The sequence below is a fragment of the Diadema antillarum genome, unplaced genomic scaffold (assembly GCF_040938485.1).
Source record: "Diadema antillarum isolate AM-2024a unplaced genomic scaffold, OU_Dant_1.0 seq00001670_RagTag, whole genome shotgun sequence".
NCBI classification, from domain to species: domain Eukaryota; kingdom Metazoa; phylum Echinodermata; class Echinoidea; order Diadematoida; family Diadematidae; genus Diadema; species Diadema antillarum.
Genome location: NW_027272367.1, coordinates 228458 through 246544, shown reverse-complemented (window position 1 = coordinate 246544; position 18087 = coordinate 228458). Strand labels below are relative to the sequence as shown.

The 18087-nt window shown below is 38.1% G+C and overlaps 1 protein-coding gene across 1 annotated transcript; it reads right to left on the bottom strand.

Moving 5' to 3' along the window:
• Nucleotides 1-6252: 6252 nt before the first annotated feature.
• Nucleotides 6253-17835, bottom strand: LOC139711562 (uncharacterized). Its single transcript, XM_071623437.1, has 2 exons — nt 17408-17835; nt 6253-6885 (listed from the first exon to the last, which is right to left on the bottom strand). The coding sequence occupies exon 2, from the start codon at nt 6835-6837 to the stop codon at nt 6490-6492; it is 348 nt and encodes a 115-aa protein (XP_071479538.1). The 5' UTR covers nt 6838-6885; nt 17408-17835; the 3' UTR covers nt 6253-6489.
• Nucleotides 17836-18087: the final 252 nt, after the last annotated feature.

Below are 18087 nucleotides of genomic sequence, written 5' to 3'. Positions count from 1 at the left end.
ATACTGTTCCTCTCCACTTCCTGCATACCTTTACACAGACGTAGTATCTCCCTTCCATTGCATTTCAGACAGATTTAAGAAAAAGAAAGGGGGTAATGTCTTGAGCTAATAGTCGTAAGGGTAGAACTAAAAATAGTCGCTATATAAATAACGCTTATTTTTTTAGTTTTGGTGGCAATTCTATCAAGCCTTTCATAAAAGAAGAATAATAAGAAATCCTAAGTTATGCATGCACCAAGGTATGACACTGCCTGATATTTAAAAAAAAAAATGTAAATTTCGTACATCTCAATGAATATTAAAGATGGCTACACCTATGAATGAAATTCTATTATTCTAAATTCCAACCTATCTGCCCTTGTGCACTTTCAAGCACTTGCACTTGTACGCACATTCACCACCATCACACATCAGAGTTTATTTTCCCCCGCTATCTTCGCAGCAGAATTTGTATTGTTACGAATCTAGACCGTCCCTACCTTTTCCTCGGGCCGGCCATCTTTTCAAGCAATGCTTACAATAGCGGCCCTCTGCAAAATCGCTTCTTAACTACAATTGTTAGTGTAATCCTGCTGTATAGACATGCATACTATATATTATATCATTAATTTCCTTTTGTATCGTTGTTTATGCAAGTCAAACGACTCCGTTTTAAATCTACTTTGTATGTTTCCATCATGTTCATGATTATGTAACTTATGTGTATTGATTTGCAGAAAATAAAGTATCTATCAAACAAACATTGATATTGAAAGAGATGACATTCACATCTCTCTGCTGAACAGAGATAGACGTCTTCAAGAGTAAAGATCCTTGCAGCTCGTATTTATACATTAACAGATCAGTCCATAAAAAAAAAAACTTCGCTTGCCCAAGGTAAATACATTCCTTTTCGTTCTTATTAGTACATAAACTTTGTATTCTCGATGTTCTGATGAACATAAAGATGCTTCTTATATGATAAGTTATGAAAGGATATACGTGAAAGATTTTTAAGTTGTAATTGCATTTAGGCCTATTAGTGCACGTTTAATATTCCTCTAGAACATGAATAGTGAGTATATAGGGATACATTGAACAAGTTCTATTTTGCCTGCTTATAGACATGTATTTTGTGAGCAGCAATTGGGAGATTTCTTTTGGGTATGTGGTTGATACACAATTCACAATATTGTCTTAACACTTTGTTTTTGTATAGAGAATGCTATCTAGTGTCGATTGAATCATATAAGATGTCATTTTGTGTGATCATGTTTCAAGTGTAATTAGATTGAGTATAGTTAGAGACTCGCGAGCTATATACAATGTGTCCTTTGCACTGAGAGATATCAGTTAAAGCTGCATGCACTGCGCAGCATACTTCTCTGTTATTTAGAAACAATGCATCTGCGTCTATCTGTTACTAATTTTTTGCCAAAGTAAACTTTTTATACTTTGAACAGATCTTAATATAACTCTACATCTTTAACGTAACTATTGCTGCATTGTGCATGTTGTGTTATTAGTTTTTACCAAACTGTTAGTGCTCGTTTGGGGATATAGGAGCATGCAGTGATATGGTATTGTTATAATTATTCTCTCTGCGTTGAAATGTTCAGGACCAATGACTGTAATATGAAAAACTTGTTTTGTGTGAGTTCAGCATTGGTCGTGGGCTAAGCATTCACATGAAGCAAATCTAAGGACTTAGGATCAATTCCTGACTCTGCTGAATAGCTCTTCTTTCTTTGTATTTTTTAATATCTTTCTTTTTTCCTATCGTAATACTAGTAACTGACAGATCAAGATTACCGATTCTGCCATTACGTTTCACTCGACTCATCAACTGTTGGAGAAAGAATACTCAGTTAATCCATAGGTAATTTAAGAAAGAGTGATTCTCTGGAACTCGAGTTTCAATTCCTCACATCAACCGGTAAAAATACCACAATACAAATTGTATATCATCTTCAATGTATGAAACTTTATTGAGATTTGAAATCACAGTTTGTGATAACACATCCTGTTGTGAAAAGAAGGCAGATATCATAAACAACTGATGTAAGTATAGTGATGATTATCAGCTTCCTGTTTAAGAGGGGCTAAAGTTATCATCATTGTGAGACAAATCATGAGTCTCTGTACGAGTCCTTCGAGGCAACATCATTTTCATCATAAAAGAAAGATCTTGCATAATATGCCAAGTAAATATTTTACACACCATTCCACACTCGTCTTGGCGTAAACAATATTAACGTCTACCGTCCTGGAATCTCAGTCTGGCAACTATTACAAGTCAAGAGTAAAATGGGCACTGCGACTCGTGCCGTGATAGCAGGGCTTCTTGAACATCCAATGTGCATCTTTATGAGTATGAGTTGTCAGTTGCAATTATTGCAATCATACCGAGATGATATGACAGCGAGCCTTTACTATTGACTTTCCAGGGTTGTGTTTTATAGGGTCACCAGTCAGTGATTATTGCGTCAGGCAGATGTTCATCATTGTTCATGTTCGCTGCTGGACTTTGTTTCGTTCATTAGACATCGAACGAGTCCGTGCACGTTCTGGCCAGATTCGGGAATTGCTTGGCGATAGATGCAATGCTAGTGACGTTGTTTTATATATCATCAAGTTGTGTTAGAATACGCTAATGTTTGGTAGTGCCGGATCATTTTTGCGTCGAATTCTTCGTTACTTTTCTTGGCGATGATATATTGTGTAAACAACGATTTGTTTTTATGTGTTCCACTGGTTAGCATTGTATCGTTTTATCATAGTCTGTCATATTATAGTCATATTAATGACAAACGAAGTTTCTATTAACCTCTCTGATGTACCTGAACATGATATTAATAGGTTGTAAACGCGGTCAAATTGTTGAACCGAATTATCGCACCTGCCGCATTGTACACAAATCAACTCATTTGTATTTAATAAACGTTTTATGCACTACTGTACACGAGTGTGATATGCTGAGATGGATAAAGGATTAATCGATCATTTACTTCCTTCTTTGCACTAATGAGAATAAAGGAGGAAGTGTGAAGTTGATCTGAGAGCTGTTAACAACGCGTTTATATTTCTCCAAGGAAAAAACTTTCCCCCTTCCATTGAATATGATATGAATTACAACCAGATCGCCACAGAAGAGAAATCACGTGATTTATCCGTCTTTCCTACGTTGCTATTCAACCAGTGACTGTATCGGGGAGGTCAAAGCAAAATAAGTTTAAAGACTATAATTGAGATAAAGTAGTATATGAACTGCAAAAGAAAAAAAGAATAGCTATGATTTTTGTCGCTTCAAAGCGAGACCTGTATTCGTATTGGTAATAAATACAAACATAATACAAGAAACATCTACAAACTAGTCAACTTCAAACAGCAAACAAATAGATCGAAAATTCGATTTCCCTATTTTCCCTTCGAGTAGGAATGAAAATGAAAATACACATGACGAAGGAATATCAGATAGATCCCAGCAACAACAAGAACAACTGATGGGTTCTGTTCGCCTTGGGACAAAGCTATGTTATTCCTCAGACCTCTACCTCCTGTGCTCAATTTACTCTCACACACTTCAAATTGTCTTACCTTTAACTTGTCAGTATCCTAACGGAATATTAATTTTGGTTTCCTTGTACATGATTTCACAACTAGACTCAAGGAGCTCTTCACATTTGATACACAATTGTATCACTGAAATATTGAGTACAAATCAGGATGTAGGCATAGGTTTTTCGCCTCGAACATAACACTTTAAAGGGATGGTAGAGTTTCAGTTGAGATGGGGTTATAGGTTTCCGACGTTTTTGATGATTTTTTTTTATAGATAAGATAATGAGAAACATCTTATGACATAATTATGAATTAGCATACAATTTTCAGAGGAATTCAAAGGTTATTTGAAGAAAATTGATTTTGAAATGGCTGAGATAACCAAAACAAAGCGATCCTAATAAAAGATGGGACTCACCTTTTATTAGGATGACTTTAGTTCACTTTGTTTTAAGATATCTCAGCCATTCTAAAACGGATTTTTATCAAATAAACTTAAAATTCATCTTAAAATTGTATGCTCCTAAACAGTTTATAAAGTAATTTCTAAGTATCTCGCAAACATCTAAAAGCTGAATACTCACCTCAACCAGGACTATACCATCCCTTTAAGTTTTACGGGACTGCATACTCATGACTGTCGGAATAAAGTGATTAAAATGTTTACTTGGATAACACAAATGTGTAATAATACATGAAACAATAACTCGGTGTCATATCAGTTACAAGCCTGATCAGTTACAAACTGCATTATAGTTGCCATTCTGCTGCATATGCAAGGTGAGATGGAACAAAATGAAGGAGTTGTAGTAAACTTTCCAACAGCAAGGATACACAATGTCATTAAAAATGAATAAATGATAATGATGATAGTAATAAGTGATCTCAGTCATTGTATCCAAACCCAGAGTCATGATAATCATAATGCGAAAAGTTCGAATAATTCTTAATCGGTACAATAATCCTATCATTATTTCAAAGGTGCATGCGTATCATAGATGTACCGATTGTTGTAGGTGCATGTATAACGGCCATATTAAGGTATCATAAATCATTCCTATTCACCCTCATATCTTAAGATTAATATCCTAATTGACCAAAAAGCTTTGCGAATACTCGGTTGAGCTAACTATTAAACTATTATTGTCGTGGATCCATGAACAATGACATGTACTACTTGAGACAGCATTATACAAATAATATCTTCTTTTTTTTTGGAATTTCTTACTTTGATTCCTTCGTAAGATAAGACAAGGGAAAGATAACGGATACAAAGAAAGATGCCTCGATGCTGAACCTGCGTCATATCAACAAGGCACCAACATTTTAAATTCTACCTATCAATCAATATTCTATCAACACACGGTCTATGTTTCAATTGGTCATTACTGCCTACACCCCTTCCATTCATCAGAGACTCAAGTGAGCAATGATACGATTTAATAGTCGTTTAGTTCATCTCCATATAGGTCCAGTGCGTATGCACACAGTCTGTGGTTTACTCCTGTTCGCAATGATGATTGAAAAGAAACATGACAATACACTTGTCCTATACATTTCCTCAACAATCTAAATCACATCAAAACCTTGCCTGGCATAGCAGCGAGGATGAAGACATAATGAGATGCAAAACAGAACAGCACTCCAAACCCATCTTTCATACAATCATTATACACCCATTTTATTATATACAAATAACAATAACAACGTCAAAATATTTCGTGGATTGAGATACTGGTAAAGTATTTCCCATTGTAACGTTATGCAGTTTAATGGCACAGATAACGGTCTATACATGCTATAGATAACGGGTTGCCTGTCGTTAATTCATATCAACTGTAGAACACAAAGATGGCGTGGAGGCGGATCGTTAAGCTCAGTCCCTCGAACGTCAGGAATCCCAAGAATTTCTTTCAAAACCTGTTGGGGATTTCCCCAGTACTATTGTTCCCTTTGAATACACATGTCGCATTACTATCATATTACAATAAAGAAAATGATCCGGTTTGTTTATCTCAGTTCGAGTCTCGTCTGATTGATATTCAACATGTTTTTGTACTTTTTTTCAGAAATGTCGCTCTAAAGGTGCAATGACTCCACTAATGCAATACCACTCTTGGGTAGCCTCGCCCCCATTACTCTTATGACTCCTCAAATTAGTTGCTTTAAGGAGGCAACCAAATAGAACTGAACGTCATATTTCCAAACAGCCACTAAGTTTGATAAATAGTAACCACATTTCCAAATATAGTCATTAAGATTGATAAATGGGCCTCAGCAGCCTGTGTCGAGACCAGTAAACCTTGGAACTATTTGTATCTCATTAATTTTTGATCGATTGAGAGTTCTCTTCAAAATTGTACAATTGGCTTCAAATGGTGTTACTTCTTTCCATTTTCAAAATGTTCACAAGACAAGTTTACAAACTAACCAGCAGCTTGCAGGGAAAACCTTACAAGAAGACCAATAAACTCCTCGAGACTTCTCTAAATCGCTACTCAAAGGACTGATCGAGGCATTGCTAGCTCTTTTGTTCTTATCTCTCCCATACCAAAGTTGTGACAGTTGCCAGATTTGACTCATTCTATCGCCGTTTCGCTCGACCCAATCCAACATTCCATAGACAGCAATTTGCTCTTAAACACTTTAAGATCCAATCAATTAATATGATGCCAGTTATCACTGTCACACCAAAGGAACATGTTACTCGTTAAGCAGCCTGTCCGTAGAATCCGATTTCTTGACATCCAAGATAGCTGCTGGCTACCTTCAAACCTCATCTGAGCTCGTAAGGATTGTAGCCTCGTCAGTCCAAGAGTTGTGTTCCCTCTCTGGAAGAACCTCCCTCCTCGAAAATCACATGGCTGTTAATTTATGGCAATTTGCACTGGCAAAACACAGTTGACTGTCCACGAGTAAGACACACAAAGTTATCATTGACATATTCTTTCAGTAATACATGGCGTTGTTGTTGCTGTACTGTGGCGGAATATTTGTGTCTATGGTAGCAATGAGCTTCTCGTACTTCGGGCCACAAGCTGCTAGTGCAGCCCTCAGCTGTAGGTAGCCGGTGATTCCCCGAACCTTGACCCTAGCAACGAGCCTCTCCGTCTGGATTCTACTGGTCGCTCCGCTCACAATGTGCTGAGCTTCGTCGTCCGTCAGCGTCCTCTGGCCGACCATGTAGGGCACGACGTCCAAGACGCGCACCACCTGGCTAATTTGATGGTCGAGGATGAGTAGGACGGCCATGTTGAAGTAGGAGGCATCATCCCCACCAAATCCTGGGAGAGCCATCTTGTTTAGCCTCGTGTCTCCTTCCCCTAGCTCGATATTTTGGCAGAACTGAGGGAGAAAAAGAAACAGAGATGGGGAGGGACAGAGAGAGATGAATTATTACTCTGCTCAGGGAGACAACAAAATATGACTGTAAGCCCTACACATCATATCTCTGGAAAGTTCAAACATTTTACAAGCTTCATTTCTAGATAGGGTTGCAGGTATATCTTACCTAGACAGTTTTTGTTTTGATCTTTTGGAGCAGCAACGAGTACACGGCCTTCACTGAAGTTATTTTAGCACCCGATTTCACGCTTGTCTCTAATGTATTTATCTATTGGGTGCTTGGAGGTTTCTATAATCTAATTCAAAGAAAGGTTTTACTGAGAGACTTTGGCGATGAATGTCACGCGGGACACGGGTATAAGAAAAGTCGGGTTCAAGTCTGACATCAGGCCCGTAACTAGGATTTTTATGGGAGGGTTCAGAATGAGAAAAGGTGGACCTTTTAGTTCAAGCACATTCGCACATTAGGGGCGCAAAAAAAAAAAAATATCTGGTGCCACTTCTGGTTTTAATCAGCTGACAAGCAAAAAAAAATCGTCTCTGGGGAGTGCCACTTAAAGGTACAGTTTACCTTTGGGAGCAGTAATTTAGAAATGTTCGAGATATCACATTTAATGCATACATGAAGGTCAGTTGTAGCACAAGGCACCGTACCATGCAAAAATTTTGCAGTAAAGCCTAAGATATGAGGAGATATCATTATTTTCATCAATGAACCATAACTGTAGACAGTTTATTCTAGAAACATTCTTAATATTACTATTGTTCACATTTTGTATATCTAACAATACTTAACATTATTTATACCGATTCAAAATTTTACATTGGTTGTTTCTATCTCTAACCCACATATCAAAACTATTTTGAAGCACTAATGCTGGGTTTTTATTTCATTTGCAAATGGTAAATTATGCCTTTTAAAAAAAGGTTCCCCCATGCAATTTTTTCCATTTCTCATGCCACTTCCAGGTTTCATCGGCTGACAAGCAAAACATAAAAAAAAAGCTTCATCGCGATTTTCTGGTACCACTACAATCGCCTCACACAGATGGTTTCCTTTTTTTTTTTTTTTGGTTTCTTTAACAAAAATCTAAGGGGTTGCACTTTTCTTTTTTATTTCTTTTTTTTTTTGCCCTTGTTACGGGCCTGGACATGCTTCGTCGATCTTTCTCTTCTTCTTTTACTCTTCTTCCTCCTCCATGTCTTCCTTCTTCCTCTTCTTCGGATTCTCTTTTTTGGGAAAAACCCAATCAATTATTTTTTTCCTTCGGACGAAGAACCAAATTTTGCTACTTCGTCAGGGATACTTTGCCTCAAGATGCGCATGTCAGTCTTCACCATCGTGTACTGGGAATCATCATGATTACTTCTTGGAAAATCTCAGTGTCTCTGGTTCTCTGTCTTAGGATAAGCAACATCACTTTTACAGTTTCGAAACACAGTGAATTAAAATTCGTACAACATTATACTCCTAACATAGAGAGTTACAAGTGAAGTGGTGTCTGTGATAAAGTGCACTTAGTGTGTGGCGGCTTGATGATGTTTGTCGTTACTCGAAAAAAAAAAAGTGGCTGAAAAAAAAATTGACCAGGAACAGAAACCGAGCAAAATTTTCAATCTCTAAACTATGCGGTATAGTCGAACAAATTCAAAGAAACAAATTCGGAAGTATATTCTCATTTCCGTTCTTCCCCCTCTATCATGTCTGTGTCCGGCTGTCTTGTGCACCATACATATACCGTGACTACCACATCCTGACATCAAAACATAATACTATACGTTTTCCCATCCATTTTCGCACTTTTGTCATTCAATTTCAAAGATTCATTATTCAATTTCGTCCCGAGAAGCACGTGGAACGCAAATCCTAACTTCAATTTCGTCATTGTCATTGTAATTCGTTTTTCGTCAAACATTTTTGAAGACATAGCATTCAAAATCGTCAATTGTCATTCAAATTCATCCCTCCCGCTGACGGATCGCAGAATGTGAAGATCAAATTCGTTTTTGTTCACACAATTTCATGAATTTTTCATTCAAATGAGCCAGATGTTGTCGATTCTTTATTTTGAGGGTGAACCAACTTTAAGCCGACATATTTTTACTTTCTCTCGTAAATTGTATCGTTACACATTATTCCCTAACCATTGGCTTAGATAATGCACACGAAAAATATGGCTGCCAACCAAAATCGCCAGAGAAGACCATTGATTAATTGAAGGATAAACGACAGTCAAATGTCATAACCCAGGACAGTATGTCAGTATCACCTTTTGAACTTTAACTCGTAATTTTCTGGTTTTCGCATAATAATGCATGAAGCAAACTTGAAATTTTGTACCCTGGAAAGCAGCAAACATAATGTTGTTATCCATTCTTTGACATTAAACAGGCTACAATTTTGCATTTGAAACTTTGTTTTTAATCGTGTTTGCCTAGAAATCGTTTGTCAGTGTTTTCGTATGCGAGACGGTACTTCTGTTTGTATCAGTGTGTACTCGGATTGCTTGTGTGTGGGTGTCTGTATCTGTGGTTCTGTGTGTGTGGGGGGGGGGGGGGGGTACTTGTGTGTATGTTAACTTCTGCATGTAAAATGTGAATGGTTACAGAAAAAAATACATGAATGACTGGGAAATCACACCGTATAGAGATATGAGACGAATGTGAATGAAAATTTAACGAAAATGATTGACAAAAGACGAAATCGATCCCGCTGTTTTGAGTGCTGCGAGTGAGACTGACGAATTTGAACTGTAAAGGACGAAAATGTATGCTAAATGACTAAATTTAATGGACTTTATTTGAAAATTAACGACGAAAGACGAATTTGAAAGTAAAATTGGCCTATTCCCGACATCCCGCGACGAAACTGAAGTAAAAATTTGTGAAATTGAATAAAAAAAGTTTGAAAATGAATGGGAAAACCTATATTCAAAGCTAAATGAAAAAGAGACACACACACGGCCTAAACTAACTAAATTCCGGCCTTCTTTTAAATTGAATGCAGCTAATTGGAATATGGTTGTCTATTCACGAATTTGAATGACCGACGAGATTCCGTCGCCAGCTTGACATGAATTTGAATGCTCATTGCTGAAATGCGTGCTCTTCTCTTAAATTTGAATGCTCCGATAGTGAATTTAAATGCTCCGATAGTGAATTTGAATGCTCCGATATCTGTGGTGAATTCGAATAACCAGATTTTGAATTTGAGTGCTGATTCAGTGCTGCGAGCGCGGAATGCGTGAAATTGAATGCTCAGAATAGGAACTTGAATGACTTAAGCACTGGAAATTGACCGGGAGAACCTATATTTTTGCATTCACTCAATCCACAGCAATATTTGGGTTTCGTTTCCCCTTTAAAAAGATAGCAAAAGTACGGAAGCTTTTAAGTGCCATTTGACTTCCCGACATGGCGAGATACTTCATCTTATCAAGTCGACTTTATATTTTTATCATGTCGACATGTCAAGATATAACTCACGTACCATGCCGACTTATCAACTGTAGTAATTACTTTTTTTAGGTTTTTTTTTTTTTTTGGTTTTTTTAGTTAGTTTTTGGGGGAAGTCGACTTTGCGAGATAATGTGTATCGTCATGTCGACATACACTTTTCAGGAAGTCGACTTGGCAAGATAATGTATGTCGCCATGTTATTGTCGAGATGATAAAAATATTAAGTCGACTTGACAAGATAAATCAGTATATCACCATATCGGCAAGCCTAATGGCACTTAGAAGCTTCCGTACATAAGCTATACAAGATATTGGCGACATGGACGCAGCACATCGCAAGATGGCGAAAAAAATATGCGCTTGCACAATGCGTGCATGAACTTCTATAAAGTATAATTCGTTTTCTTTCACTTTCTTGATTCTTCATGGACCTAAGGCACATTTCTCATGTATCTTCAAATATTTGTGCCACCATCATTGGAGATAAAAACAGACGTGTATCGCTCTATTCCGTATACAGTCAAAATAATGAAATCATAAGCCAGGGGTAATCAAAACGATAACATTGCCCATGGACATATTTGATAATTGCTTATCTTTTCAGGATTTGAATAGCGCTGCAGAGAAAGAAGTGACGACTAGCTTACGATGCAAACATCTCGTTGAAAATAAAGAACCTTTCCCAGTATGCACTAACAATTCAGCGCTCACTCACTGGAAATACCATCAACATAGCTGTTTTACTTTCATTGATGTCAGCATGGCTAAGTGATCAATGTGATTGTATCACGCAAGGCAGTCTATATCGAACGTATGCAGACGTAGAATTCTGAATTAGATTTGATGAACTTCATAAAAATCTATTACAAACTTACGGAGTTACACTGTACAGTCCAGATGTCCTGAATACGCATAGTGTTTTCTTGAAATGTTTGGTATGCCATTATAAAAAGGTAAGAGGTCAACATCAAGGCGAGGGGGGGGGGGGGCTGACTATATACCGCGTCGAACGACAGGTGTAATCAAGATACACGTATAACATGGTGGCGAGAAAACCGACACCGCAGCACGCTAGGGGCTAGTAGACGTCTGTCTTCCGTACAAAGTAGACTCGCTTTATACAGAGGTCACACTCGAGTCAAAAGAGCACATACTGTGGCAAAGTTCTTTGTCTGACCACAGAGGTGTGTGATACCTCCTTGGTCATCTTGTTCCTCAATCATTCCGTTCAAAGCCAGTGAATGGAAAACAACAAAGAAAGAGATGATAATAGATTGTTCAAGACCAACGCACAAACTGTAATATACATTGATAGGTGTATAACGTCTCACAGCACAAAATATTATGAATATGTACAGTTTAATTCGACTTTTTTAATGCAAATCCGGATGATGGGATTTTGTTTGACTTCTGTATCGGGTTGTCTTATTTCCATTAAGGTGGAGAATAAAGCATTCATCTGGAGAGGCAAAGTTAACTAAATAATCATGGTCAATTCTAATAGTGCCTCCTTTCAAGTCATGAGTTACGAAGTATCATTGCATAGCAGTTATATCAAATATTGAATGAACCGTCTACATAATTAGATGACCGTGAGGAGAACATCAGTGATATCTGAGGTTTATATACAGCGATATAAGGGCCTACATACTTTGTCCGACAACATAACTTTCCAAAGTTTAGACTATTTAATCCTGAATATGAGAGAGCATTCGAAAGTAAATTAGCAGCATGTATACAAAGATTATCCTTTGTTACTTAGGCAAATTAACGAATGCAATATTACTGATTTCCATTATTTTGAAGCGGCAAACGGGGGAGGATACCATGATAATACTGACGAGACGAAAATTCCGAAGAAATCGCATTCAACCTGTGACCATGGTGACCGAGAGAAAAATGCAAATAAAATGACGATTTCGAATGGATTGTACATGATGATATGCAAAAATTGCTATATATTAAAAAAAGTCCCTTGTTCTCTTCACCTGTTCTCCTTATATAAATTCCCTTCAAGTCATGTAGCGCGTGTCTCTCATCACGTGACAGTGATAAACGTCACAGTGGTAAACGTAACAGCACTTTCAGCTATGACGTCAAAAACTAGCTTTCCCAGCGGGTCGTTTAATAGCAAGAAAGTACGTGTGAGAAGAAACCAAAGTAACAGTAAATGGGTTCAAGGAATGCCAGTTGTGATTGTTTACACAGTAAAGTACCCTGTGAATTCCCCGCGGAAAGAGAAAAAAAAAACTATGAAAGAACTCAACAGCAGTACAAAGATATCAATGTCTGAGATTAAGATATCTCCCTTGTGCATATACTTAAATATTGCAGTTCTTCAACTTTAGACTTCTTTGTTTTATTTTTTCTCGAAAAACAGAATACCATTTACCCTTGGAAAATCTTGTATCATGCTCTGATGTGGTAGTTTTCATATTCTGCGTATGTCTCTTTGTTGTCAGTTCCTCTTTTACATTAAACAGTTAGCTGTCTGTTTGTCTGTTTATTTGTTTGTCTCTCGAGCTAGCAATTACTTATGCACTTTATATCTATTGTTCTGAAATTGTAATAGCCTGAGAGTAGGCCAATGGATTGATATCAACATCACACAAAATCGTCTACCAAGAGCAAATTTAGCTGAAAGAAAAATGTGAGAATGATGCGTGCAAATTGATCCGGTATATCAGAAAAACTCATTCACTTATCATTTAATGTCTTTATCTGACTTTCTTTAGATACTCTGAGACGCTTAAAAGAAGGGTGATGTTTGAGATAAATGAGAAGAAAAAATCGTGAGGATTAATGAGTCTTCTCGGGGGATGAGGTTTATCAGATTACAAACCTAAATCCACCTTCAGCATCAAGAAAACTTAACCATTGCCCGTGACCAACCTACCACCACAGGCGAATTAATCAGACGTAATTATTGCGGCTGTTATCACAAGGCTAGTAAGTAGTTCTTGGTAGTCCTACGTTTGACTACATCCTCCCCCCAGATTGGGCCTCCCTGGGACCTGGGAGCCCATCCGGAGATCCAATCGGCTTGTCTACCGTCTCTTGGTAGAAAGGTCAGGGTGTCCGACATACACACCACTCAACGACCCACTCTACTCGACTTCAACAACCCGCGTAACTGATTTGGTACACTGTGTCGGTGGCACAAGCTCGTATGAACAGAGCGAGTCTCCAATTTCACATCTAGTGAAGAAGGGTCTCTCGAGAGAAAAGGCAAGGGTGCTAATCCGTACGGTGCCATTTTACTTTCAATGCACTCAATCACTTAATAATAATATGCTATCAAAGAGAGGATACACGAACATCAGATTGTCATGGGCTTAGTAGTGTATAGTATTATGTGTCACGTGAATGGGTCTTTTCCGTCAAGTTACATCAAAATAAAAAGAGTTATTGTTGTTGCTGTCGTTTTGTTGTTATTATCATTGTTGTTGTTGCTGTTGTCTGAGAAAAAAAAAATCGTTTTTGTGACTGCTTTCAGCACGGCGAACCCCATCATGATGCCACAGGATCGAACATTACTCGTAGCACATTCCCACAAACTCAGTGGCGGATGGGGGGGGGGGGGGGCACCAGGCGCGCTCTCCCTCTTTACTTTTGGTTAAAACAAAAGAAATAAAAAGAAAAATGGGAATGCATGCGCCCCTTTATTTTTGTAATGGCGCCTTCCCTTTACGGAATTCCTGGACCCACTCCTGATATAGTATATTGAGAAGTACTGACATGGGCATAGGTTTCGATATTCTAATTACAGAAAGAGGAGATGGTGTTTATTTAAATTTTAAGTGCTGTCAGTCTATAACTTGACATAGGAAACAGAAACACTAAAAGAGGCGCATTAACCAATACCACTATTTCGCACCGTCATCCAGTACGAAAACGGTTTCAGTGCACAAATACCGGCAACACGTCCGTCTTTAAGGATTGTTTGCTGAGTCGTACAAGATGACATGAACACAAGATTAGTGTTGGGCAGTGTATAATAACCAATTTATCAAATATTTGCTGATCACCTGACGAAGGTGGCGAGGGGATCAGGCGGGATTCATTGATTACAACACAAGTGCCTGGCCTCGGTTTTACAACCATGTGTGGAAACAACACTCTCCATAATATAGGCAACAAACGGCAGATGTGTATACGCACCATGTCGTCGTTTGTTGTGGATCGAGCAGTCACAGTACACTAATGCTGTTAAATGGTGCTATCCCTATCTCAAACACATCCTGCCTATAAACTCCATGGGTAAGGTTTACGTAAGAATCAAATGCCCCATTTCATTTGCCATTGCTCTACTATAGTGTGGGGTGCTTTTGTCCTAGCAGCCAGGTTATTGTCAAAACACGTGAAGTCGATAAGGTGCAGAAGTATGACAGGAACTACTCATATCAAGAAATTCGTGGGGGGTTTTTTGAAAAAAAAAGAAACTATTCTAATATCGATGTCATGTTATATTAATATCTTAAAACAACATCTATTGTTGCAAATGAACAACCATTTGAAATAAGAAATAACTATTCTAGTATCGGTGTCATGTTATATTGATGTTGAAGAAAACAACAACTATTGTTAAAAAAAAACAACTATTCTAGTATCGATGTGTAAGTGAAAGACATCGCCACATCCAACTCATCAAACAGTTCAAACTCATAATGATTCAAAAGTCTTTCATTTTAAGTGTTGTGCATAATATTATTATATCCAACTCATATAGACGATGTTATTAAAGTCGCGCTTTCATTTGCAACATGTATTACAATATTGTGCTGCCGTTTCAATTAAAAATAATTTTATTTGAATGTCATCCTACTAACACTAATGTTCCTTAATGGGGAAGCTACGCCGTTTATCTAAAGGGGGTGGGGGAGTAACATTAACCCTTGACCCAAACAGGTGCACTCCATACTATAAGACTGTCCCCCCCCCCCCCACTCCCGCCGCAGCCCTACACTAACAAACGTTCTGCGGTCCCTTCAACATTGTCTATAAAGTAGGCCTATATTACTATCGAGTACAAACTATTTCAATCGCGATCCTTTTCCAATAGTTTCCAATTTTCCTGTACTGTACATGAAATCCAGCAAAACGTTACAACGAATAAACAAAGACAAATGCTGACGATATTTTTGACGTAAGCCTAGTTAGATATTGTCAAAGAGTCAGTGTCGAGCACTATCTGACTATATCAACACAGTATCGTCGTACATATAAGCTTGAGGATCTTCAAAATAACGAAGATCACCGACTGAAGGTTGTTAGCTCTTGTTATTGTTATACATTCATTCTTTACACTCGTTATCAATCAGTTTACTGCTACTCAGCACTAGAATGTTGTCTTTTGTCCGTTCTCATTCAACAACTATTTATGAAATTTTGTAAGGTTCAATTTTAATCAGGCGTAAGTGCTGTAAAATGCAGGATTCGTATCACGCACTCAAGTACGTTTAATGTCAGTACTATATAGAGTGATGTCATTTCGTACATCCAGCAGTTAAGCAAACAACTCAACCTTTCACTAGCCCGGACCTGACAGTAATTAGTCTGCCGTCGTGCCGGCGTCGTTGTACAAAGAGTGCAAAAATTGATGCAGCGAAGTAGGAGGTCTCCTAACTCATCGCCTTTGACCGGTCACGTGACCTCTATAAGGACGCACTAAGCTACCCTTAACAGGGAGGTGCACCTCCCTGTCTTAACGGTCTTTTCCTTCAATGTAGGATTATTATCTAAAAATATATCCTTAAAATAATTTCAAAGGCGAACTGATCCAAAATTATTAAAACGTGTCTATTATATAAGTGAATCAAGCCAAACACCCAGCTCCATATACTTTAATAATGATTTGAGGTTTCTTTCTTAGAACAAATAGAAATAAAACTACCATCAAGACAAGAAGCCTAACATTAAAATCAAATTTTCCATCCTGCAAAATATTTGATTTTCTTCTGAGATGGTAGATTGGCATAATAGAGTGTGATACCCTTCCACGATGATCTATCCCACTTTGAGTTCGTAATTTTTGTTTTCAATGCACATCGAACTTTAAAAGAAAAAGAAAAAAAAACTCATGAGCTGCGATGATTTAAATCGTGGCCAAACTTTAAATGTCGTGACGAAAGTTGAATGTGAATGTCAAAAGGATTACAACGAGATGACGTAAAAACATCACCTTCCTAGAAAGCAAACAAAGATTCTTTTTCAATTCGCCCGTCGTTAACTTAAGAATATCTATTGACATAGCTGGTCCATCACAGAGGCATGAAACACTAATTAAGAGCACGGATCAAACATGAAACACAGATGATAAAGAGTACAGTTCGATAGTATATAAATACTCTCTCACACATTCTCATTAGAGCGCAAATAATCGTTTACTGCTTGCTGCTCAAGCAACCGTCTTCATGGCATAGTTTGGCAATGGCCATCATAGTGTTCGCATACGAATTCTTGACCAATACGTCGACGCTATTCACGTGACTCTACACATAAAGCCCTCAGGGAGAATTATCCCAACGTGACAAATTTGACCCCTGCCGCTCCCGGAATTCTCCAGAAATTGGCGAACAAGGAAAGCGAGCTCCGAAGGGAGACTATCATATCAAACGTCAAGAGAAATAAATCGCACATGGTAACTTGGAATTCACATACTTGCAATCAACCATTGTTTCTATATCATTCTAAAAAAAAGGTGACTTTGCATTTTGTGTGCTACTAACACAGTCAATGAGAATGGCGAAAGTTAGAAAGTATATATAATGTCTCAACGTAATTTGCTTACGATGGCAAACTGACATGATACTATACTGCTGAACTCTAGTTGTTTGTTTTCTTGGAGGCAAAGTCAATAATGTACATTCTCGGAAGAGTTCTGTTCGTGCGTTCTTGTAGTGTGCATCCGTCTATCATGAATGCACGAATTAAAGTCTCTCAAAATTCAAGTACATGTAAAAGTCTCTTGAAATGCTCGAATCATTGTTGTTTAATTTTATCTGGAAATATGAGACTTCAAATGTCTACACGTTTTTGGAGTTCAGAAAGTACTAGAACTTACCTCCTGCGGCACGTCAGCCCCGCGTAGTTGCAGCTACAGTTGCAATATTCCAGACTACTTTCCCGAGAGGTGGATTGATACCAGTTCCAGTTCAGCCGAGTTCAGCACAGAGTGCAAATTGTTCATCCCATGCGAGATGGAGAGAGACTCAATACCACACACGTCCTGAACAGGAAAATTAGGTACTGTCTTCTTTCTCTTGTTTGATTTGAGGAGTGTTCGGGATAGAGCTTATCCAAACCCAGAGATGATAAAGACGAGTTAACAAACAATATTGAGCGAATTCCTGCGCTAAGTTTTCGAGCGATAAGCCATACACACGAGATGGGAAGGAATTTTGAAGAGGATAACCCGAGCTGGTCTCTGGGATAGTAAGAGGCACGTGTATAGGTACGAGAGGACAAGGCGTAGAGATCGCCTAGCTATGGGTCATACCATGTGTCGACCGGACAATGGCATATTTACCGCTACACACACCAATGGGATCGCGGAGTGCACAGATTGGGGCTGTCTTAGGTAGATAGCCTGGTAGAGCGTGGTATAGTATCAGACAGCATGGACTGTATTCCATCTGTTCCACACAGTTTCGCACTATCTTCGCACATTGGGCACACTATAGTATTTAATTTCCAGGCACGTAACTTCGGAGAGGAATTTTGCTGAACTTCTTTACTGCACGT

Excerpts from the sequence above, each read along its gene's own strand:
- LOC139711562 (XM_071623437.1), bottom strand. The coding sequence starts at position 6,837 with ATGGCTCTCCCAGGATTTGGTGGGGATGATGCCTCCTACTTCAACATG.